We start from the raw sequence: 26,778 nt of genomic DNA, 5'->3' as shown, positions 1-26,778 counted from the left end.
GACTCCTTTGGTGAGTTATGAATTGTCCAAAGACTTTTTGCACTGCATCCTAAGACCAAGATCTGTAGAAACTCAAAGCACTACCTTCTGATTGGCTCAGGGTTCTCTCACCAGGATGTATAGTAAACGATGGGGAGGAATTATCTGAGGGTCAACACCTACTAGAAACTGTACCCCAGTGCCCTCAAGCTGAACAAGGAAAGCAGAGCCTCACGGAGCCTATGGCCACCAGCCCGACGTCTCAGCTCCAGGCCCAGGATGCTGCTGTATTTCCCTTGGCTCACCTTGGGGACCTTTCTGCCAAGTTCCCCTCTGTGCTGTGGAAATGAATCTGAGTGCTGGCTCACAGAGGATGCTCTGTTTGCCCCACTAACGGAGGGACACAGAAATTTCTCTGGAGTGAGGGACCTCTCTGGCTTTTCCCATAAGTCCTGGCCCCAAGGGAGCCTTAGATCAGAGTTTCTCAACTTGGAACTGGCTGAGAACTTGGACCTGATCATCCTGTGTGGTGAAGGGCTGGCCTGGGCATGGTGGAATGCCTACTTGCATCCTTGGCCTCTATCCACCAGATGCCAAAAGTACTTCCCACTCCTGGCTGATACACTGACCAACAAAAATGTCTGAAGACATTGTCTCACCTCTGCAGGGAGAGACAGTAGAACAAAAGCATCCAGTTAGAACTACTGCCTTACTGTGAAGTTTCCAAGTACAAGGCCCAGAACTTCCTGATTGAGCACCCTAGGGAGCCATCTGCCTGTTCTTTCCAGCTCTGAATCTTGAGGCACAGAATCCCATTAAAAATTGGAGCTCACAGTATTGAGTCACTGAATTTGGTCATCACTGCAGTCATTATTTATACTCTTTCTTACTGCGCATGTGTCCAGCCTCAGGATGTTCTCAACACAGCCCTCAAGGACACCATAACCAGTTGGTTGGCATAGCTCCTAGCTTTCAAAAATTTCCCTAACTCAAAAATGGTGCCACAGATTTCTAGGATTCTTATTAAAAATTTATATCCTGAGACACTAGCTGAGATTTATAAATCTGATTATCTGGAGCTAAGGTACAGTGTCCTACTGTGTGTGTGTGTGTGTGTGTGTGTGTGTTTGGTATATGTGTGTGTGTCTGCTTATACATAAAAATGCTAACACTTCATTTTTAGGTACATTTTGGGACTCTGCAAAGGAGAAGATATTAAAGTAGCAGGCTCAGTTCTTCCTCACACCCCTAAACTGAGTTTTTGCCTTTCTCTGTTCCCTGTGACCAAGGAGGGTGTCAAGAAATCTAAATTATAGATAATGTGGTAATTGTCATTCTCTCAGATATACCAGCAAGATGTTATTCTTCCTTTGTAGGCAGCACTTATTTCCTGAATAATTTAGAAAAAAACACAAGAATCTTAGACACTATGGAACTGGTAGAATTGGATGGAGTACTTAAGTTGCTAGGATATGGAAACCATGTATCAGAACAGTTGGTTATGAGCCATCCGAGATCTAGTGCCATCTCAGGCTCTGAACTAGTGAGTGAGCCATTTAAGTAGGATGGTAAAAGTATGCTCTAAATTTAAAAAAATTTTTAAGTCGAATTCTGATGTGTAAGGAATGTTCATTCATACCAGTAGAAGGACTCTCCATTTACAAAAGGATTTGGTTCCTTTAAATATCAGTCTTTTCTGATGAACATGAACCAGTATGACTCAGTAAGAGTAATACAAAGTTTCTGCCTGTTACTGATGGTACTGAATTTAAATATAATCCACATAGTGTAATACACAGCTCACTTGGAGAAATGGGAATAGCAGGTGTATCAGAGAGGAGCAGTTACCTATGCAATTGCTAAAGCCCCATGCAAAAGGCATATATGAACCACCAGGAATTTCATGTCAGAGTATTGGGTTGGCCAAAAAGTTTATTTGGGTTTTTCATTACATCTCAGGAAAAAAGCCAAAAGAACCTTTTGGCCAACCCAATAGTCAGTTGGGTTGGCCAACAATGCCTGAAAGCTAGGTTTTTCAAAATCTAAAACTACAGACAGTAAATAACCTCAAAAAATTACTTTTTCCAGAAGAGATCCCGAGGACGATGCTTAGAGAATGACCCTCAATCTTGTTATTTGCATCTCTCTCTCATTCACACACCCAGTCCTTCCCAAGACAGTGTTTCTCTAATTGACTGCAATTATTTGCCAATTGAGTTTAGGATGGGAATAAAATACAGAGAAGCTCCTCTTAGATCACTGTTCAAACCCCAAAGTTTAAGAGTGAAAAGTATCTTTGTAAATAGTACACCAGGTAACAGGTGTAGACAGGGAACCAGGCAGCGTGGGTTGCCAGCTTGCAGTCCCTAAGTAGCAGAGCCACAGTCCAACCAATAGTAAAATGCCCTGAAAAACTGGGCACTAGCCTCCGATATGCATGAGGGAAAGGCAGAACAGGCCATCGAAAGTACAGTTACCTTAGAATTAAGGGTCAGACAAAATTGTTTAAACATAAGACCTGAGAAGTAGATGTGGTGTATATATATATATAAAACGCAGTTATGTCAGTTAGTATTTACAATGACCCTGAGCTAAGTAAGAACCCCTTTCATGCCTGAAGAATTTAAGGTGCAGAGAAGTTTTACACGACCTGTTGAGGGTCTCAGAGTTCGTGAGGGACAGAACAGGGTTGTGAGCTCAGGCAATCCAGCTCCAGAAACCACGCTCTTATCTACAATGCACGTGTGCTCCATCATGTCTGGCTCTTTGTGACCCTGTGGATGACAGCCCGCCAGGCTCCTCTGTCCATGGGATTTCCCAGGCAAGAATACCAGAGTGGGTTGCCACTTCCTCCTTCAGGGGATCCTCCTGACCTGGGAGTGGAAACCGCATCTCCTGCACCGGCAGGTGAATTCTTTAGCTCTGTACCACCTGGGAAACCTTATCTACAACATCTCTCAATTTTTCCCGAGGGTAGTCTCTAAGGGTGTTTACATTTGAAGATTAATTTATTCCTGGATCTTTCTCCTAATCTACAATCACCAAGTTGATAAGAAAATGAGAAAGAGAAAGATTTTGAATGAGATCTGGATGACCTCATGGTAGAAAATAAGATGAGGTCACACTGGAGATCCAAGACTGAAATGTTGTTCTCCAAATGGAAGGTGACTTTTGGAAAGGTTTTGGTTGATACGAGGTGACTTTTGGAAAGGTTTTGGTTGATAGGATCAATATGTCTCCTTTCAGGATCCTGACAAATATTCGGGCAATACACTGGGCACAGAGGCAAGCAGTTGAGAAAGAAGTGGGGACAGACCCTAAACCAGGCTCTGTATGACCAGTGCCCACCTTCCCAAGACTGTGTCGGGCACACAGGGCACCTTTTTCTATCATGTTGTGCAGAGGTAACCTCTAGCGGCTAGGGTTGTGATGCTGACAGTTGCGAAGCTCCACAAAGTTTACTGGTACCAGTGTAAGGGGGATCCTGCTTTCTACTGAAGGCAGAGATAGCTGGTGTTTTCATGAAAGTCACCTTCATGTTGCCTTACCAGTGTCCACATTTCTGAGTTTCAGAGAATCTGTTCCCAAATGTCAGAAGCAGTAAAGGGAAGGAAGAAATAAGGCATTGGAAGAAAGTGGAAAAAATCTTTTTAGACAGTCCATAAATAAATAATGATGCTGAGCTTTGAAATTAGAGGTCACACAGAAAAGTATTTCTTGGCACTCAGAGCACACGTGGCAAACCAGGTTTAAAATGCAATTAGGTAAATAAATAATGAACCACGGAGAGTCTGTGGAGTTTCAGTCCCACTTGTAAATCCCTTTTGTAAAAGTCAGATGAATACAGAGCTTTGCAGATTTAGGACTCCCTCACCCAGCAGCTCTCTGAAAATTTAACAAGGATCTTATTGCCTCTGTAACATTTATAACATGCAGGCTGTGTGTCCTATAACTCTGCACTGATGTACCAATAAATCCAAATGTCCATTAAAATAATATCAGGAGGAGATTATACACATTTAATCACTGTTGGCCAAAGCTTTTTCTACAGGACATCTTCAATCAGTGTTTCTTGAACTTCAGGTGTTCATTTTTCACCTTCATGGTCACTGCCTTATCCCTCTGGGTACCACCTAGACTCTCACCTACTTTATATGTTTCTTTAAATGGACTGATTTTTTGTTAACTGAAAATGGTTGGGCAAAAAACTTAATATCTCTTAAATAAATGTAAAAATTTGCCCTGACGAGAAGAAAAGCCTAAAAGTAGACAAAATGAGAACAAAATAATGTCATGAATCTCTAAGTAGATACTGTTGCCTACCGAATGCGCTATACTTGAGGTCTCTTCTGCCTTTATGGAAAAAAAAAAGGAAGATAATTTCTATAGAGATATTAAGGCAAACTAGCACCCCAAAACTGGGGTGGTTTTCTTGAAGAAATCAGTAGAAATGGAAGAAAACTGAAAAGAGAACAACTTTTTCCTTATGTAAATTTAAGGCTATTTATGGGTGTACTAGTGCAGTCGTCCCCAACCCATTTGGCACCGGGGACCAGTTTCATGGAAGACAGTTTTTCCATGGACCAGAGCCGGAGGTGATGAGGAGTAGGGGGGTGGTAATGGTTTAGTCGGTAATGCAAGTGATGGAATTTGATGGGGAGCAGCAGATGAAACTTAACTAGCTGGCCAACCTCTCACCTTCTTTGCAGCCTGGTTCCTAAAAGGCTGCGGACAGCTATTGGGCACCCCTGTACTAGTATACTATGCCACTGCAATAAATGATAAAGTTCCCCCATGTGGTCTGTCCCACCATTAAATAGAGTTTGTACAAACAATGCAATTGAACCAAGTGAGACACTTTTTCCATGTATAGTTCTCCTCTGCTGGAGATAATCAATTTGTTGCACATGTGTATCAAGTGGTTGATTGCAAACAAATCATTTACTTACCATGTTCATCAAGCAAAATATTGTCAGGTTTCATATCCCTAGGGAAGGAAAAAGAAAAGAGAAAGTAGCTCATGATAAAGCAGAACTATGGAGTCGGACTAGACTGAGCAACTGAACAACAACAACAAAGGATAAAGGAAATTCTCAAGAATGGTAGCGAGGGTTGAAACAATGTACTAGCCTTTCATCACAACCTCATTGAATCCTCACAGTGAATTGAGATGATAACCAGTAATATTCCCAATTTCTAGATCAGAAAACTGAGGCTTAAAGAAGTTAAGTCACTCAATCCAAGGTCACAGAGCTAGTAAACAGAAGAACTGGGCTCTGAACCTGGGTCTTTTTCATTCCAAAGCTCTTAGACCCTTAAATTCTTAGTGGGTTATAGCTGAGCAAGTAAGTATTGCTCCAGAGATCATATGGCATTTACATTGTCATAAGGCAGTAGTACTGATCATCACTATTGTCTGTGTAACTCTAGAGCTACACAGATGAAGTGAATTTAAAGACTATGAGAAACAAAACGGTCTATGCTGTGATTATACTTTTATTTTTTTTAGAGAAATAATGGTTTGTTCATACTCTCTACACCTTAGGTCTTAACAAAACATAAATTAATGGGTAGTAAGTCTTGACTGAGATGAAGCAGAGAGACACATTATGAAACTTCAGATTCCTGAATATAGATTGATGAAGATGCTAATGATATAATGCCTCTGATCTCTTCTAGTTTTTCATAAACCAGGAAAGAGGGATCCTATGTAACTCAGAAAATACCCCAGGCAGAACCTTTTACATGCATTTTCAAAACTGTGATTATACTTTCAACTTGCAGAGATTAGAATCTTTCTTAGGATGATGTTAATGCCTATAGTGACTCAAAAAGTCTTGTTCCTAGGGTTGTTAATTAAAGGATCTGGACCAGTCTTCCATGCACTGATAAGTTCCTTAAATCCACAGAAAGGAATACAACCCACCCTCATCCGATGAAGGGAGTAGTTTGATGGTAGATACTCAGAGGTTTGATGGTAAATACTTAGAGGATTGGTCTGTAGATTTAAAAGTCCTCCAGAAACAAATAATACTGTAAGCAGTGTCCTCAATGAGAGCACTGCTCTGCAGTTCATAATAGCCCTCACTCTTCCACACTCCTGCTTTCACTGCCCTTCCCTAACAAATCATTAAAGCCCTTCAACCCAAATTCACAGAAGTCATTAGGGAAGAAATTCTGCAACCGGTTTGGGATTACATTTTTCAGTCTAGTCAAGAGGCTTTTATGTTGTTAGAATAAGGTGACCCGAGACTTTGACAGACCCAGATTGTCAGAGTCCTCTTTTCTTGACACTATTAATGAATAACAAGCCTCTTAGCTGCAGAGAGAACCAAGTATGTACCCCACCCAACAGTACATGGGTACTTTCATAAGGTTTAAATATCTCCTCATTTAGTTCATTAGTTTCTTAAAATTAATTCTGGATTCATAAGTGATCATTTGTGGCTGTGGCAAATTTTTCTCTTGTTCAGGGTACAATTTATTAGAAACAGAGCGGGAGGGGGTTTCAAACTGGATGTTTCTCTGGCTAAAGTCTCAATATTTCAGACCCCACCCCATGCCCTCTGATGGATTTCATTTCAAAAATTATCAAGTCTAAACTCATTCATATAGAATGAAAGTCCCTCTTAGTCTGACTCCTGGGTGACAGCCACATAGAGTACGTGGAGTCTCCTAAATGCCCCCTCCATCCCTTCACCTTCCGTTGTTCCTTTGTGTGAATCAGAGCCTTGACCTGCTACACCCAGAAAATCCAGATTCGTCTCTCACTCTCAGGGAGAGTGGCATAGCTCAGATGCCACTTCCTATAGGGAGCCTTTCCTGATTTTCCATTTCTGGGTCAGGCCCTTCCTACATGCTCTGCATGGTATACTTCTTCCATCATAACATTTATCACACTTCTATTAATTTTTTCCCCCAACTGGATCATGAACTCCTTGGTGGCAGGGACAGCTTCTTGATTAAAATATAAACCAGGATATATAAGCACACTATAGCGCACCATCAAACACTCTGCAGCTTAAAGCTCCAGGTAAACCAAGCACTAGGCTCTTGGCACCTCTTTCAGACTGGCATCAGTGAGCATCACATAGTGTTTCCAGATGAGGGGGAGGCTCTGAGGAACCCTGCCTGGAACGGAGCGGCCGAATGAACATAATGATTTCGTGGTCTGAATTTATGAGGGTTTGCTGGGAGGAATGAACTGCTATGGTTTTGTCAATTTATGGGCTTTCTATTAAATTTCTAGGCATCATTTAAAAAAATTTTTGTTATAGCCACACTTTGTTATATCCACTACTTTCCCCAGAAACTTCCTTATAGCTTAAAGAACAGCACAAAGATCAGAGAGGTCATATTTTAAAGGTGGTATGTCCTACTTCAGTCTGACGTTCATTTATTCATCAAACATTTGTCTACTTTAATAAGTCACTGTGTTAGAATATGGGAAATAGATACACGAGATCAAGGTGCCCCAGGGATGGAGAGGGTAAGAAAGGTTCATGAGGAAACCTGTCAAAGGGGTTTGAAGTGGTAAAGAGGTATGTTTATTACTAAATTCAGAGAAAGGATATGAGAAAATATCCTTTCTCTGTAGAAAAGGGAAAGTAGACTCTTAACAGAAAAATGAAGTATATAAGCAGAGATTCTGAGTACACAGTTTCTCTCAAAAGTGATTAAGTAACCTCTAAGTCACTAAGGGTGAATAGCAGTGTGATAAGACTGTTTATTCATGTAGCAGGAGAAAGGAAATGAAAATAAACCCAGGTGTTGTATTAAAATTTCTTCTAGAACAAGGTGAGATTTTCTAGTTCAGAAATGCAGCACCACCTCTTATCTTTTTCATCTTTTCCAGTAATCCTGAATGGTTTCCTTCATTTAAGGCAATCTATAAGATGGTTTACCTGGTTAATTACCAAACCTGGCTATTCCTAAAGTCACCCAGGCAAGCTGAAAATATGCACCCTGATTATTTCCTGACTCCCATCTCCTGAATCATTCTTCTGCCATCACTAGATCCTACCCCCTGTGCAGTATGACCTGTCTCATATACCTTTTATTGCCAACCCTGACATTCTAGACTAATAATAAATGAAATTTTATGCCTGATGTTTCCATCTGTATGTTTAGCAGCCCTGATAAATATAAATATATGTCCTAAAGAGACCCTTTGATATCCATCACATCCAACACAAACACCAAAACCCTCTTATCCCCAAGGCCCTTAGCCCAGTATACCATACCAATATTCTCCCATTATAAAAACAAAAACAAAAACATGGGAGATAATTATTATTTCTTCTCTTTCTCTTAACTCATAATACCAGGCCCTCAGCAGCCTTGAAAATTTGACCTTTAAAATACAATGATCTAAGGCACTATGATGGTTCTTCAAAAAAAATAAACATGAAATTAATACTCGATCCAGTAATTCAGGCTCCTCAGACCATGAAATTCTCCAGGCAAGAATATTGGTTTCCTCCTCCATCTATGCAAGATGCACTGTATTTGCTGTTGGCAACAAAAAAACCAGTCATTTGGGGAGTGCTGAAGTGCTCCAGGAACACACACACATTCTGTAGAAAGTTCTCATTGCATCTTGACTTGATGAAACAGAAAAGGCCAGGTCCTGCTGAATCAGCTGATTCCTACTGTGGGGTCTATAAACAGAGTGTGGAAATGCAGTGCTCCCTATGGCAGGGTTCAAGGTGGAACTGATATGTCTGCTGTTCTCACTTGAATGACTTTAACAAGACATTAGCAGGACTTAATAGGCTAATTACATCCCTTCACTGAGCCTACCCTGGAATCAAGTTGCTCACCCTGCAATATGACATGGGGTATTGTGAAAAGATAGAACAGGAAAATCTGTGTATGCAAACCAAACTCAACTCCTTCAGTGTCCCACAGCTTTCTGACAGGTCCATGGTTTGGGTTTAAATCTTTGTTACATAGTGCTCTCTTAGATTGGGTACTCTCCAAGTTTTTGAGAGAGGAAAATAGTATATGTATGACATTTTATTTACATATATTTATATAATATTATCATACAATATTGTATTTGTTGTGCCTATAATATATTAATTATGGTGTTTCATGAAGGCTATTGGTCACATTAACAGACCCACATTAAGAAAAGAGAGGGGCGGGGGTATGAGAGTGTGATGGGAAATTGTGAGCAAAATTACATAATTTAGAGCAGGAGGCAGAAGTGAAAAGCTGCCAGGATTGGATTATTAAAGGACCAAGTATCATCCTCCAACTTTCTGACCAACTGGTTGCTTCAACTGAGAAATAATTGACATGTACTTGTTTCAGATGTCCATATAATAATTCAGTATTTGTGTGTATTCTGAAATGATCACCACAATATGTCTAGTTAGCATCCATCACCACACATAGTTATGAATTTTTTCTGTTATGATGAGAACTTTTAACATTTATTCTCTTAGCAACTTTCTGGCTAATTCTTTTTGTTGTTCAATTCCAGCCCTTCCCACAATTTGTTCAAGGGAGTATTAGTTACAGAAGCCATTACAAGGAAATGAAGTAAAGGGTCTGAAGGTTTTCAGACTGTGTTGGTAAAGGGCCTCAACACCCAAGGGGAAAGATTGATTAGTAATGCCTGCTTGGCCACAGTAATAGGTGTTTGAGGCTAGTCCATAATAATGTTTCAAACTGATGTACTTCCCATGAGTCACGAGAGTGGTTATAGTTAATATTTATTGTCCATGCTGTGGCAGGCACTTGAGAGACAACATTGATCTTATTGCTTACAACAATAATATCCATAACTTAGATATTACACCCATTTTTGCGAATGAAGAAGGGGGAGCTCAGAGATGGCTCAAGATTAAAAGTAAGACAGAACTGGAATTATAATCAAAGATTGAGAGGTACAATCTTAGTTTACATTGCAAATATTCATATCTTACTCCCTCTCAGCAGAGAATGTCCTAACATACCCAGGGGTATGAAGTGTGGTTAAAATTGGTCTGCAGCAAGTTTATTTTTTTCATCATTTCTATTTTATATATGAAAATCATATAGACTTTGCACCCTACTCTATAATATTAATAAATCCATATCTCTTTTAATATAAGAAGTCTTTCTTTCTTGTTCTGGATAACTCTATTGTTTAAGGAAGATGAATCCCCAACAGTACAATAGTACAGACACTCCGGTTTGAGAAATATGGCCATGTACCACCATCCCAGAAACTTGAGATTTTTAACCATTTTGTAGTCTTTGAAGGCAGAATATTTAGATGACAAGGTTTCCTGCCTTACAGCTTTGTGTTTGTCAGCAGTGCTCTTCATTACCACTGTTTTCTTTAATTTGGATTCACATAGCTAGAATCGTAAGCAACATTTACGCATTCTGTACCCAAGGAGGCAAGGACACGGAGTAACTATCACTCAGCCACAGAGACTGGCCTGAACTCAGGTCTCCTGGGTCTTCCACTCAAACCCAGGAAATCTTAAGGAAGGAGATGTACTAGTTAGGGGAAGGAAAAGAGTCTACAAAATAAGAGGAACCAGAAAGGAACAAGATCAGTTGTGGTCCATTGATGGTAACAAAGCCTGTCATCGGAATGCTAGTGGAGGCACATAAGCAGAACCTAAGAGACCCCTGTTGGGTCAGGAGTTAGCACTTCAGCTGCTGGATCAAGGGATTTTGTGGGTGAGAGAACAGAAGACAGAACAAAGCGGGGCACGAAAGGAAGTGGGTAACAGGAAAGCTCAGGCAGCAGCTCCCTATCAACGACTACACTGAAATACAAGAATTTTAGTAGTTTTACAATGGGTACGGCTGTACCAGTACACAGACTAAATATGAGTCATGTATATGGTATATGGTACTGTACTATGTAATTGTGTACGTGTATGAGTAGAATAAAGTTGGTAACAGTCCCAATCACAAATTGTTCTATCCATCTATCCATCTCCAGGCATTATTAGGTTTATTTGGGAAGCAGTAGAACCTAGATGTTGAGAATGTGGGCTCTGGAGTCAAACCACCCAGTTACAAATCTCAGCTGAAAATTTGCTAGTTCTGGGACCTTGGGCAAGTTATAACTTTGTATAATGTACATTACAATTGCCTTCGTAACATGTATTCTTCATTCTCTTAATCATTTCACTTCATTTGTGTATTTAACCTCTCTGCCACACACACATATATACTGTAGTCCCTTTGTTTTGGGGAAATCTATCCCATGCTTTCAGAATTTTCCACAGTTTATTGTGATCCACACAGTGAGAAACCTGTATGCAGGTCAGGAAGCAACAGTTAGAACTGGACATGGACAACAGACTGGTTCCAGATAGGAAAAGGAGTATGTCAAGGCTGTATATTGTCACCCTGCTTATTTAACTTATGTGCAGAGCACATCATGAGAAACGCTGGGCTGGAAGAAGCACAAGCTGGAATCAAGATTGCCGGCAGAAATATCAATAACCTCAGATATGTAGATGACACCACCCTTATGGCAGAAAGTGAAGCCTCTTGATGAAAGTGAAAGAGGAGAGTGAAAAAGTTGGCTTAAAGCTCAACATTCAGAAAACTAAGATCATGGCATCCGGTCCCATCACTTCATGGCAAATAGATGGGGAAACAGTGGAAACAGTGACAGACTTTGTTTTGGGGGGCTCCAAAATCACTGCAGATGGTGATTGCAGCCAAGAAATTAAAAGATGCTTACTCTTTGGAAGGACCAAACTAGGCAGCATATTAAAAAGCAGTGATATTACTTTGCCAACAAAGGTCCATCTAGTCAAGGCTATGGTTTTTCCAGTGGTCATGTATGGATGTGAGAGGTGGACTGTGAGGAAAGCTGAGTGCCAAAAAATCGATGCTTTTGAACTGTGGTGTTGGAGAAGACTCTTGAGAGTCCCTTGGACTGCAAGGAGATCCAACCAGTCCATCCTAAAGAAGATCAGTCCTGGATGTTCATTGGAAGGACTGATGCTGAAGCTGAAACTCCAATACTTTGGCCCCCTCATGCGAAGAGTTGACTCATTGGAAAAGACCTTGATGCTGGGAGGGATTGAGGGCAGGAGGAGAAGGGGATGACAGAGGATGAGATGGCTGGATGGCATCACCGACTAGATGGGCATGAGTTTGAGTAAACTCTGGGGGTTGGTGATGGACAGGGAGGCCTGGCATGCTGCATGGGGTTGCAAAGAGTCGGACACGACTTAGCGACTTAACTGAATTGAACTGATCCCATGCTTGACTTCAGGAGACAGTTCTATGACTCAGGGCTAAGCTACTCAGGGTTATGCCATAGTTCCGGTTATTGGTTCGGGAGTGGGCTGTAACCCTAGTTAAGCCACTGAGCAGGGACAAGAGTTACCCTATGGGCCTCTGAGGAAGAAGCTTCCTTGCTGTCCTGAAGAAAGCTTCCAGAAGGTGTGTGATTCATAGAATGTAAACGAGTTAGCATGGAATCCAAGGCTGATGTGTTGGATCAAGATAGCCTATGAGTCTGGCATACATCTGGACTTTCAAGTATCATAAGATAATAAAGCCCCTTTATTGTTTAGTCTCATGTGAATTAGTTTTCTATTGAGACTAGAAACATGTTTGCAGTAAGCTTCTGAGACTCAGCCCTCCTGAATCTGTAAACAGAGGACAGTGATAGTATCTGCTTTATAGAGCCATTGTGAAGCTTTAGTGAGATGGCACATGCAGAACTTTTAGTTTAGTATCTGGCACAGAGTAATTGTTCAACTAACTTTCAGAAAATATTGAACAAATAATTGGGAAGTATTAGTGTAGGAAAGGACAGATAGTAAAAAACTGATGTTTAACTGACGCAAAAAGCCAACTCATTGGAAAAGACCCTGATGCTGGGGAAGATTGAAAGCAAAAGGAGAGGGGGTGGCAGAGAATGAGATGGTTGGATGGCGTCACTGACGCAATGGACATGAATTTGAGCGAACTCTGGGAGATAGTGAAGGACAGGGGAGCCTGGAGTGTTGCAGTCCATGGGGTCGCAAAGAGTCAAACACAAGTTAGTGACTGAACAACAACAAATATCTTCTTCCTTTTATCATCAATGAAGACGCTATTTTTTAAAAAGTACTAGCCTTGGAGATCAAACTAGTCCATCCTAAAGGAAATCAATCCTGAATATTCATTGGAAGGACTGATGCTGAAGCTCTAATACTTTGGCCACCTGATGCGAAGAGCTGACTCGTTAGAAAAGACCCTGATGCTGGGAAAGATTGAAGGCAGGAGGAGAAGGGGATGACAGAGGATGAGATGGTTGGATGGCATCACCAGCTCAATGGACATGAGTTTGAGCAAGCTCTGGGAGATGGTGAAGGACAGGGAAGCCTGGCGTGCTGGTGAAGGACATGGGGTCGCAAAGAGTCTGACATGACTGAGCGACTGAACAACAACCACCACCAGCCCAACAGCTAGAACACATGATTTCTTATCTTAGCCTTGACTCTGATTTGCTTTGTGACCTTCATATCACTCGTTCCTCTGGGCCACAGTTTTAGCATCTGTTCCGGGGTTGACAGACTGTGGCCTGTGGCCAAAATGTAGCACATCATCTGTTTTTTGTATGGCTATAAGCTGCAAAGGGACTTTACATTTCTAAATGATTGAAAAATCAAAGATGAATGCCATTTTATGACACAAAGAATCATGTGAAATTCACATTTCAGTATCTGTAAGGTCTGGGGGCAGGAGGAGAAGGGGATGACAGAGGATGAGATGGCTGGATGGCATCACCGACTTGATGGACATGAGTTTGAGTAAACTCCGGGAGTTGCTGATGGACAGGGAGGCCTGGCATGCTGTGATTTACGGGGTCGCAAAGAGTCGGACATGACTGAGCGACTGAACTGAACTGAAGGTTTTGTTGCAACACAATCATGTTCTATGCTTTCATGTTATCTGTGGCTGCCTCCACTCTTCAGGGGCAGAGTCGATGAGTTGGGGCAGACTGTACAGCCTATTAAGTCTAAAACATTCTCTATCTAGCCTTTTACAGAAAAAGTATGCTGATCCCTTCCCTACAGAGGGAGCAAGTTGAACTAATAATCTCCAGGCTCTTTCCTGCCCTGATATCTAGAAGAGCTAATGAGGCCCATTCTCTATCATTTGCATTTTTATTGTCTTACTACCCACTGTGAATGCCCTATCCTTATCTCCAAGCTGATAACAAATTCAAGTAAGTCTCCTTTAAAAACTGGCTCTGTATTTTCACTAAAGCACAAATAAGAAATAGCCTTGAACTAGAGCATTTACTTGAACACGGTAAGAGGACCTGCCCTTGGCTCAGCTCTCTTGTGGCTTCTTCAACATCTCTCTCCCCTTTCTTACCTGTTCTGACCACAGAGGACTCTGTTCTACTACAGGAAGTAACAACCTTCCACCTTAGAGCTCAAATGCCACCTACTGGCGAGGCTTCTTCCAGCATGATGCTAAAGTCGCCCAGTCTCCCCAAACCTGCATGCTTTTCCTTAGATCTTTATTTCCCAGAAAGCATTTAACAAACGCTGTACCTAATATGGTAATTTATACCTCTGTTCTTTGTTTATGTTTCTGTATTACATTTTTTTTCCATCTCCTCAACCAAACTATAAGCTCTGAGGGGACAGAAACCATGATTCTATGCTTCAAAAACTCTTCATATTGAGTAAAGTCAGACAGAAAAGACAAGTATCACATGATATCACTTATAGGTGGAGTCTAAAACACAGATGAACTTATTGACAAAACAGAGACAGATTCACAGACAAAGAGTCTGTCTATACTTAGACAGACTCTAAAGTGGAAGTTTGTCATATCCTGTAGCAGAACAGAGGCCTTTGTGATCAGAACATGTGAGAAAGGGGAGAGAGTGGTTGAAGCAGCAGCAAGAGAGCTGAGCTGAGGCCAGGTCAGTCTTACCAAACTTATGGTTACAACAGGGAAAAGAGAGGAAGGGATAAATTGGGAGCTTGGGATTAACATATATGCACAACTATATATAGAATAGATAACCAACAAGGACCTACTGTATAGCACAGGGAACTATATTCAATATCATCTAATAATAATGGAAAAGAATCTGAAAAAGAATATATATGTATATTTATCTGAATCACTTTGCTGTACACCCAAAACTAATGCAACATCATTGTAAATCAACTATACTTCAATAAAATGTCAACAACAATACACATGTGAATAAACAAATAACATAGTTAATGAATTAAAAAAACTCCAATCAAGAGTTGTTTGCCTGGCACATGAATAAGTCATCAATACCATGCGTTAAATGACTAACCCTGAAAGAATGATGCTTCAGCTTTGGGCTAAAATGTATGCTAGGCAAAGTAAAATTTAATTTGGACCAAGGCACGGGTTGCATATTAACAAAACTCTTAACCTTAGAGAAACTTAAAAGTTGGGCACAGGCAAGTTAAATGTTGACCTGGAAACGAGCAGTTCTTGGACTTTTTCACGTGGGTTTTCACAAATGGGTGCCCTCGTATGAGAAGCACAGTTTCAAAGCTCCTTTCAGAACTGCCTGACACACAGCACAAAACAGGCAGAGTCTCCTGTTTTCACAATGTGTAACTGATGCTCATTCATTATTCAGTAGCTCGGGAGCAGGTGCTGAATAGAACACATCAACCTAATACCCTCATTACCACACTACCATTTTGCTTTTGAGGCTCAAGTAGCCCTTCTGCTGTGGCAGTTAGGAAGTGAAGACTTGCAGAAAGCTTGTAAACTCCTGAAGAGAAGATTTACCAAAATAAAAAGGAAGGGCATTTTCTTAACCAGCCCACAGAAAATGGCAGCCGGAAGCCAAACCATCATCCCACTGCCATGAACAAAATATTATCAGTGTACTGAGAGGAAGAAAGGCAACTTCACACAGAGCAGGAGTCATACAGAGATCAGACAATCTGTAATTATTTTTAGACTTTTAATTTTCTCATATACTGGATGTGCTGCTTTGGTAAATCAGAAAAGGTTGAACTTCGTCTAGACATATTTAAGTGCAAAACAAAACCCCGTGGGCTAGAGACATGTTATTAAAAGACCGGAGATAGCTGAAATATCTCACCAAATCAGAAATACGGAAGTAAGCAGAGATAGTCTCTGGGCAACGTAAAATAGTTTACCATATACGAAAGCTAATGGATTTGACTTATCGGATTTCCCTCTTAGGTTACTGCACTTTTATAAACAGTTCTAATAAGTTTTGTTATCTGGTCTCCCATCCCATAATGTATTTGGAGCATCATATCAGGAGGGAAGCAGAAGCTGCTCTGAGCAGCATGTGCTAGAGAAGCAAAGGTTGACATTTTAGCCTCTAAGAGAACTGTAAAAACACACTGTATAAGTTTGCTAGGGCTGCTGTAACAAAGCACTGCAAAATAGGTGGCTTAAGAAAAAACAAATATATATCATGGTTCTGGAGGCTAGAAGTCTGAAATCAAGGTGTCATCAGGTCCTCCTCCTTTTGAAACCTGTACGTGAGGGACTTCCTCGCTTCTTCTTGGCTTGTGTTGGTTTGTTGGCAATCTTTAGCCTTCCTGGGCTTATAGACACATCACTCCAGTCCTTCATCTTCACATGGAGTTCTCCCTGTGTCTCTTCACATCGTCTTCCTTTTCTGTGTGTGTCTATCTCTAAGTCCGCATTTCCACTTTTGATAACACAAGTTACATTAGGGTCCACCTTCATTAACTCATTTTTACTTGATTACCTCTGTGCTTATGTGCTCAGTCGCTCTGTCATGTCTGACTCTTTGTGACTCCCTGGACTGTAGCCCACCAGGCTCCTCTGTCCATGGGATTTCCCAGGCAAGAATACTGGAGTAGGTTGCCATTTCCTCTTCCAGGGGCTCTTCCTGACCAAGGGGTTCTAACCCACATCTCTTGCATCTTCTGCATTGGCAGGCAGATTCTTTACCACTGAACCACCTGGGAAGCTTTCCTATTTCCTAATAAGGTCACATGCTGAGATTCTAGGGATTAGGACTTCAACATACCTTTTGTGTGTGTGTTGGTGGGCGGGGGGAGGGACACACAACTCAACCCATAACACACACCAACTAAAAATATGTGTCTAAACTAATGCTGTGATTCATGGGGTCACAAAGAGTCAGACGCGACTGTGTGACTGAATTGAACTGAAACTAATGTTAGTTGCTATTGGATGTGAAATGAAAGTCGCTCAGTCCTGTCTGACTCTTTGCAACCTCATGGACTGTACAGTCCATGGAATTCTCCAGGCCAGAATACTGGAGTGGGTAGCTTTATTCTTCTCAGGGGATCTTCCCAACTTAGGGATCAAACCCAAGTCTCCCACACTGCAGGCAAATTCTTTACCAGCTGAGCCACAAGAGAAGCCTAGGAATTCTTGAGTGGGTAGCCTATCCCTTCTCCAGCAGATCTTCCCAACCCAGGAATCGAACTGGAGTTTCCTTCATTGCAGGCAGATTCTTTACCCACTGAGCTATCAGGGAAGCCCTGGTATTGGCTATATAGCACTAAATAGCTCATCTGATTTTGAAGAGGTCTATCATGTTTATAAGAATGAAACCAAAAGAGCCTATATTAAGAGTAAGACCTTTGAATCAGATAATCCTATGTTTGAATCTGGCCATAGTATACCAACTGCATGGTACTGGGCAAGGCACTTAACCTGTCATGGTATTGCTGACTATCAGTGTGTGAAAAATACTTGTTAGCACAGTGCCTAGTTCTTGATATATACACAGTGAATGATAGCTCTTCTTAAGCCATTAAGAAAATGAGACATGTCATTGTAGTATAAATTAAATGGTGAGCAGAGAGCAGTAAACACCCTTAGGAATTAGAAAAGCCTCTCTCCAGATGACTCATTTGCACAGGCTTCAGAAAGCTGGGGTGTCACTGTGCTGGCAAGTTCCTTCATCAGAAGCTCATCTGTCACTCAGTGATCATTGACCAAAATGATTAGCTGCAGAAAGATCTTATTTTTTCCTACGAATGATCATCCCTAGGAATAAAATGTGACTTCCAAGATGCTGCAGTGTGTATAAGTCAGACAAAAAGGTGAAACCTCAGCCTTGAAGGTCTCTGCCTATGAAAGCAAAGAATTCTGGTTCACAACTGAATCGCAGAAAGGTCTTAATTATTATTTTTTTAATGAATTAATTTTTTAATTGAAGGATGATTGCTTTACAGAATCATGTTGGTTTCTGCCAAACCTCAACATGAATCAGCCACAGGTATACATATTCCCCCTCCCTCTTGAACATCCCTCCCACCTCCCTCCCCATCCCACCCCTCTAGGTTGTTACAGAGCCTCAGTTGGAGTTCCCCGAGTCATATAGCAAATTTCCATTGGCTATCTATTTTACATATGGTAATGTAAGTTTCCATGTTACTCTCTCCATACATCACACTCTCTCCTTCCTCCCCCTCTCTGTGTCCATAAATCTGTTCTCTCTGTCTATGTCTCCATTGCTGCCCTGCAAATAATTTCATCAGTAGATCTTGATTATTAAATGTGCTAAAAGGTGATTATCTCACTTCACTGTTATATGCTCTCTGGACAGTTCATTTTGGTCATGGGGCCTTCTTGGGGAGAAGTGGGTGTGTGGTAGAGAGCTGAAAATCAAAGAAGTTATACTCTGAAGAGAATCATCCTATCAGGGGTGAGAAGAAATCATCCTAGACTCTTAGATATGAAAGAACCATTCCTGTTCATTTGGTCATACCTCCTCACCACCTCCTTGACAGAGATGTTCAAGGCTGTGTTTAAGGTTATAGCCTAGAGGAGGGCATAGCAACCCACTCCTGTATTCTTGCCTGGAGAATCCATGGACAGAGGAGCCTGGTGGGCTACAGTCCTGGTGGGCTACAGGAGCCTATGGGGTTGCAAAGAGTCAGACACGACAGAACGACTTTCAATTTCACTTTAAGTTCATAGAGGGTATTGATGTTAGGGTTTGGTGTAAGACAACTCCATTAGAGGAATTGTGCTGGACAGACTTTATGGTGTCTCCCACAGTCCCCACCTTCTGGTGTTCATGTCTTATCTCATCCTCACCCCAGAGTGTGGGCTAATTGTATGGCTTGCTTCTAACAGACATTATATGGCAAAAAGTGATGGGATGTCACTCTACTGACTGTGTTATGTTACACGATTTAATTCAATAAAATGGACTCTGTCTTGCTAGCAGACTCACTCTAGAGTCTTGGTCTCCTCACTGAACTTGAACAACCTGAGTCCTACAGCCACAAGGCAATGAATTCTGCCAACATCCTAACTGGACTTGGAAGTGGACCCTTGCCCAGTCTAGAATCGAGAAGAGAACCCAGTTCCAATCAGCCTCTTTTCAAGAACCCAACTCAGATGTCCCCTAACTCCTGACTCAAAGAAACTGTGAGATAATCTATGTGCATTGTTTTAAGTTCCTATGTCTGTGGTGTTTTGCTACACAGCATGGAAGAAAGGCAGCATGGAGCCACACACTGTGGACACACAATAGGAATGTGTGGAATAAATTAAAACAATGCTCCAGGAATTCTATGGTGGTTCAGTGGTGAGGACTCTCAAGTTTTCACTGCCAAGGGTGCAGGTTCGATCCCTGATTGGGAAACTAAGACACTGCAAGCCTCATGGTGTGTCCAAAAAACCAAAAAACAAATAAACAATACTGAAGAAAATTTCATCTACAGAAACCTTTACTTTCCGTGTCCACCCAAGGATCACATGTATATTCTGTCCTCATTGATTTGTTTAGTTATTGACTTATTCAGCTCTGGGTTAGACTACATGCTGGAGATTAGAACAGGAGTTGCCTTGAGAACCACATGAACAATACCAAAAGGCAAAATGATAGGATACTGAAAGAGGAACTCCCCAGGTCGGTAGGTGCCCAGTATGCTACTGGAGATCAGTGGAGAAATAACTCCAGAAAGAATGAAGAGATGGAGCCAAAGCAAAAACAATACCCAGTTGTGGATGTGACTGGTGATAGAAGCAAGGTTCGATGCTGTAAAGAGCAATATTGCATAGGAACTTGGAATGTTAGGTCCATGAATCAAGGCAAATTGGAAGTGGTCAAACAGGAGATGGCAAGAGTGAATGTCGACATTCTAGGAATCAGCGAACTAAAATGGACTGGAATGGGCGAATTTAACTCAGATGACCATTATATCTACTACTATGGGCAGGAATCCCTTAGAAGAAATGGAGTAGCCATCATGGTCAACAAAAGAGTCCAAAATGCAGTACTTGGGTGCAATCTCAAAAACAACAGAATGATTTCTGTTTGTTTGCAAAGCAAACCATTCAATATTACAGTAATTCAAGTCTGTGCTCTGACCAGTAAAGCTGAAGAAGCTGAAACGGTTCTATGAAGACCTACAAGACCTTTTAGAACTAACACCCAAAAAAGATGTCCTTTTCATTATAGGGGACTGGAATGCAAAAGTAGGAAGTACCTGGAGTAACAGGTAAATTTGGCCTTGGAGTACAGAATGAAGCAGGGCAAAGGCTAATACAGTTTTGCCAAGAGAACGCACTGGTCACAGCAAACACCCTTCTTCCAACAACACAAGAGAAGACTCTACACATGGACATTATCAGATGGTCAACACTGAAATCAGATTGATTATATTCTTTGCAGCCAAAGATGGAGAAGCTCTATACAATCAGCAAAAACAAGACTGGGAGCTGACTGTGGCTCAGATCATGAATTCCTTATTGTCAAACTCAGACTTAAATTGAAGAAAGTAGGGAAAACCACTAGACCATTCAGGTATGACCTAAATCAAATCTCTTATGACTATACAGAGGAAGTGAGAAATAGATTTAAGGGACTAGATCTAATAGACAGAGTGCCTGATGAACTATGGATGGAGATTCGTGACATTGTACAGGAGACAGGGATCAAGACCATCCCCAGGGAAAAGAAGTGCAAAAAAGCAAAATGACTGTCTGAGGAGGCCTTATAAATAGCTGTGAAAAGAAGAGAAGTGAAAAGCAAAGGAGAAAAGGAAAGATATTCCCATTTGAATGCAGAGTTCCAAAGAATAGCAAGGAGAGATAAGAAAGCTTTCCTCAGAGATCAATGCAAAGAAATACAGGAAAACAACAGAATGGGAAAGACTAGAGATCTCTTCAAGAAAATTAGAGATACCAAAGGAATATTTCATGCAAAGAAGGGCTCGATAAAGGACAGAAATGGTATGGACCTAACAGAAGCAGAAGATATTAAGAAGAGGTGGCAAGAATACACAGAAGAACTGGACAAAAATGATCTTCATGACCCAGAAAATCATGATGGTGTGATCACTCACCTAGAGCCAGACATCCTGGAATGTGAAGTCAAGTGGGCCTTAGAAAGCATCACTACGAACAAAGCTAGTAGAGGTGATGGAATTCCAGCTGAGCTATTTCAAATCCTGAAAGATGACGCTGTGAAAGTGCTGCACGCAATATGCCAGCAAATTTGGAAAACTCAGCAGTGGCCACAGGACTGGAAAAGGTCAGTGTTCATTCCAATCCCAAAGAAAGGCAATGCCAAAGAATGCTCAAACTACTGCACAATTGCACTCATCTCACACGCTAGTCAAGTAATACTCAAAATTCTCCAAGCCAGGCTTCAGCAATACGTGAACCGTGAACTTCCAGATGTTCAAGCTGGTTTTAGAAAAGGCAGAGGAACCAGAGATCAAATTGTCAACATCTGCTGGATCATCAAAAAAGCAAGAGAGTTCCAGAAAAACATCTATTTCTACTTTATTGACTATGCCAAAGCCTTGACTGTGTGGCTCAGAATAAACTGTGGAAAATTCTGAAGGAGATGGGAATACCAGACCACCTTACCTGCCTCTTGAGAAACCTACATGCAGGTCAGGAAGCAACAGTTAGAACTGGACATGGAACGACAGGCTGGTTCCAAACTGGGAAAGGAGTACGTCAAGGATATATACTGTCACCCTGCTTATTTAACTTATATGCAGAGTATATCATGAGAAACACTGGGCTGGATGAAGCACAAGCTGGAATGAAGATTCTGGGAGAAATATCAATAACCTCAGATATGCAGATGTCACCACCCTTATGGCAGAAAGTGAAGAAGAACTAAAGAGTCTCTTGATTAAAGTGAAAGAAGAGAGTGAAAAAGTTGGCTTAAAGCTTCAACATTCAGAAAACTAAGATCATGGTATCCGGTCCCATCACTTCATGGCAAATAGATGGGGAAACAGTGGAAACAGTGGCTGACTTTATTTTTCCGGGCTCCCAAGTCACTGCAGATGGTGATTGCAGTCATGAAAATAGAAGACGCTTACTCCTTGGAAGGAAAGTTATGACCAAACTAGGCAGCATATTAAAAAGCAGAGACATTACTTTGCCAACAAAGGTCTGTCTAGTCAAGGCTATGGTTTTTCCAGTGGTCATGTATGGATGTGAGAGTTGCACTATAAAGAAAGCTGAGTGCCGAAAAATTGATGCTTTTGAACTGTGGTGTTGGAGAAGACTCTTGAGAGTCCCTTGGACTGCAAGGAGATCCAACCAGTCCATCCTAAAGGAGATCAGTCCTGGGTGTTCATTGGAAGACTGATGTTGAGGCTGAAACTCCAATACTTTGGCCACCTGATGGAAGAGCTGACTCATTGGAAAAGACCCTGATGCTGGGAGGGATTGAGGGCAGGAGGAGAAGGGGACGACAGAGGATGAGATGGTTGGATGGTATCACTGACTCAATGGACATGGGTTTAGGTGGACTCCGGGAGTTGGTGATGGACAGGGAGGCCTGCAAAGAGTTGGACACGACTGAGCAACTGAACTGAACTGAACTGAATATAAACTTCTGACAAGTAGCTACTTCAGTCCAGGACAGGGAGTGCAAGAACTGTTTCCTTTGTGTATCCATTGAAGTTCCAAGGTTTCTATGATTACAGTAAAGAACGTAAAGGTGACGAATAAAAATAACATCCTATTATTTTTTTTATAATCATGAATTTTCTTTTATTCCTACTTCAACATATCTGTAATCAGTTGGAGATGAACTTTTGCAACACATTCTGTTGTACTGCAGTCATTGATATCAAGGGCCTAATTAGATTTTTATTGCATTCCGATAGGAATTTAGAAATCAGTGAGTTATAACTTTATTAGAGTGAGATAATTCTTAGAAAGTGGGAAAAACAAACATCCACTCAAATGGTATTTTGACCCAGCATGACTCTTGCTATTTAACTGTCCCAAATGATTCATCTTATTAGCTTAAATTTGGGATTGCATCTTTAACAGCTGACAAGGGAGGGAATGCAAATTTGTCTTTGCACTGTAAAAATTACTTTCTATTACTTTATTCACTGGAGAGACTGTGGCAATCAACAAACTAAAGAGTACTATCTCATAGGAAGGATTGTAATGAGTTTAATGTTCCTTATTTTTAAAACTAAAAGCAAATAATGACTGTGTCCATGTTTTTAAAATCTTCATTCACTGATTTAATGTAAGTAAAGGGGAATATTGAAGGAAGAAATGGCCATTATTTGGAAACTAGAGCTAAAAAAATGTTTGACTCCTTGACTAAAAAATATGTCTAATTGCACAATTCAAAATGAATGGTGACTATGCAGTCCTGTGTCCTTTACAACTAGAGAGAAAAAAGACCCTAAAAATGAGAAAAATGAGCTAAGTATTCTACATATTTAGGAAACAACAAAAAGTCAAGTCTGTGAATTAAAAAAATCTATAAGCAAGATAAAACAAAACCCCATTTATGTTTCACTTAGAATTTAGGCAGAAATAAGATCTACGGTGTTTAAAAAAATAAGCTAGACATTGCTGGCAGGAAAAATTAAAAACAGAACTCATTCTACGTTACTGCAGAGAGACAAATGAATACTTTCATTCAGAATACAGTTCCCTTTCCAGGGATTAAACTCTCCTTCCTGGTTTTAAACCCCCTGAGCTCTCAAGAGGCTTTTATTGTTACCCCAAATCATCTTCTCTACTGAAATACTTGTCATTCTCATACAACTTAGCTTCTAGTTTTGGGCTATTCTGTCATCCTCACTTGTGCAGCCAGACAGCGTGGATATCTGAAGGCAGGTGGCCATGCCTCACCCTCACCATGCCCTCCCCAGGGCAACAGCTGAACATCAGGAGCTTGGAGAGAGGCTAAGAGCCTTGCATATCCTTCCAGTGACGCCTCACCTACATATTAGCCAAGTTATTTTCTGAACTGGAGTTTCATCAGCTGTAAAATGGGGACAATCACACCATCAGCCTCTTGGATTTGTGGGCAGATGGAAGGAAATAATTCACAAGTACTTAGCAGAGCGCTTGGTACCCAGAAGCCCACAGTCACGACAGCCTATCACCACGGCTGCTCCATCCACAGTTGCTGGCCATCACAGATAATCTGGAATCTTTGACCCAGTCCAGAGGCAAAATGTTGTTATGAAATTAGGAAGTCACATATATTTTTAAATTCTTGTTTTAATATTGGAGTATAGCCAGGCAGCAATGTTATGATCATTTCAGGTGGATAGCAAAGGGACTCAGCTATACATGTATATGTATCCATTTTCCCTCAAACTCCCCTCCCATCCAGGCTGCCACATAACATTGAGCAGAGTTCCCTGTGCTATACAGTAGAACCTTGTTGGTTATCTGTTTTATTTTTTTGGTTATCTGTTTTAAATATAGCAGTGTGTACATGTCAATCCCCGCCCCCCAAACTCCCCAACTATCCCTCCCCCCATTTCTATTCCCCTGGCAACCATAAGTTCACTCTCTGAGTCTGTTTCTGTTTTATAGATAAGTTCATTTGAATCATTTCTTTTTAGATTCCACATATAAGGGATGTCATACAATATTTCTCCTCTGTCTGACTTATTTCACTCAGAATGACAATCTCTAGGTCTATCCATGTTGCTGAGAGTGGCATTATTTCATTTTTTAATGGCTGAGTAATATTCTATTGTGTATATGTACCATATCTTATTTATCTATTCCTTTGTCAATGGACATTTAGGTTGCTTCCATGTCTTGGCCATTGAAAACAGTGCTACATTGAACATTAGGGTGCAGGCATCACTTTGGACCATGTTTTTCTCTGGGTATATGCCCAGGAGTGGGGTTGCAGGGTCATATAGCTTTATTTTTACTTTTTCTAAGGAACCTCAATGCTGTTCACCATAGTGACTATACCAATTTACACTCCTACCAACAGTGTAGAAGGGTTCCCTTCTCTCCACACCCTCTTCAGCATTTATTGTTTGTGGATTTTTTGATGATAGCCATTTAGACTGGTGTGGGGTGATATCTCACTGTAATTTTGATTTGCATTTCTCTAATAGTTAGAGTATCTTTTCATGGGCCTTTCAGCCATCTGTATGTGGAAGTCACGTATTTTATATCTGCCCCTTTAGGTAGATAGTCTTTTCTTGCCTGGGGAATCTACTGTATTTTCTTAATGTTTTTTTTATTCACATTTTAATACCCTGGAACTCAAGATGTGTCTTCCAATCTAATTCTCTAAGTAGCTGAAAGATGTTTTGTTATCTTTGATTCTATCAAATATAGCATGCATTTTGCAGATTCTTTGAAGGCAGAGATTTAGAAATAGAATTAGAGTACTCAGAAGCCTCCATTTCTTTTTCTATGTTGCTCGTCATGCTTTTAACTCTGCCCCGGGAGTCCCAGCTTCAGAGTGCACTATTATCCTCTAAATGCCGCAGACAAAGGGACACTGCTTATTTCACCATGTACATGATTTTTTTTAACCCATTTGAAACCACTTCAAATGGAAATCAATTCACATTGATATCTAATACTCAGAAGGCAGAAAGCTCTGGTAATTAGAGCTCTCTCACAGTTAAAACCTATTTGGCCACTACTGTCTTGAAAAGCCCTAACAAGGTTGGTAGATGTCCTGGTTTTTCCAAAACATGTATGAGTTTTGCCTGTTGTCCCAGCATAATTATTAACACCAACTCCTTTCATTCTCAGGAGTACCCTGGTTGGGATGATAAATTATATGATTACCCAACATGAAGGCCAACAAATGTCTGAAATTTATGGTTTTAATTTCTTCTATTTTAATTTTGTCTTTGTTATCTGTAAAACTGGGCTTTTAGGCAATCAATCATCCGTGTGGCTCAGGCAGTGTTCATTCCTTCAGATTTTTGCTGAACACTGGTTATACAGTGAGAAGCATACCACACATGGCCTTAAGTTATTGAGTTTACGATTTAGTAGAACAAACAAACATTAGGTAATTATATAGTGAAAACATCACAATGCCTCAGGAGAGGTACAAGATGCTATGATTGCCTATAAAACAGAACACTTGGGGAGGCAAGGTAGGACACATCAGCAGTTGAAATACATCTGGATTGTTTTTTGATCCCAAGAGGATGCCATCTTGTTTTAACCCTGCATTCATAATGTCATTGTGTCCGCCTTCCGTGGTGAGGAGACAGTTCAGTACAAAGAGGCCCTCTGAAGAGGAGTTCTAAGTAATAATCGTGAGTCTGTAAAAAGCAAGAAGCAGAAACTTAATCCTTGATTTCTTATTTTAAGTGACAAAACTATGACAGCAAAAGTAAATAAGGGAGAGAAGGACAGAACAAAGCTGCTTGGTATGGTTAAGTTTCTTGAGGGTGAAAATTGTGTCACATATTCGGTTTTGTTTTTCTCCTGAATTCTTCTCAGAATATGGTTCTAAGCACATGGCAAAAAGGCTCAGAGAATCTTGTGATGACTGAGAAAATGAAACTCAGAGAAAGAAGGCACAGAACTCAGATTCAAACAGAG

The 26,778-nt window shown here is 40.9% G+C and overlaps 1 protein-coding gene across 2 annotated transcripts in view; it reads right to left on the bottom strand.

The window, feature by feature from the left end:
* STK32A (serine/threonine kinase 32A) overlaps nt 1-26,778 on the bottom strand; it is a 130,955-nt gene that overhangs the window by 28,056 nt on the left and 76,121 nt on the right. For both annotated transcript variants that reach the window (XM_043913180.1, XM_043913181.1), the window contains exon 6: nt 4,929-4,966. In XM_043913180.1, coding sequence (XP_043769115.1) covers nt 4,929-4,966 — 38 coding nt within the window. The remainder of the gene's footprint in view (nt 1-4,928; nt 4,967-26,778) is intronic.

Source organism: Cervus elaphus, chromosome 9 (genome assembly GCF_910594005.1).
Source record: "Cervus elaphus chromosome 9, mCerEla1.1, whole genome shotgun sequence".
In the NCBI taxonomy this organism is placed as follows: Eukaryota; Metazoa; Chordata; class Mammalia; order Artiodactyla; family Cervidae; genus Cervus; species Cervus elaphus.
This window is presented reverse-complemented; position numbering and strand designations above follow the sequence as displayed.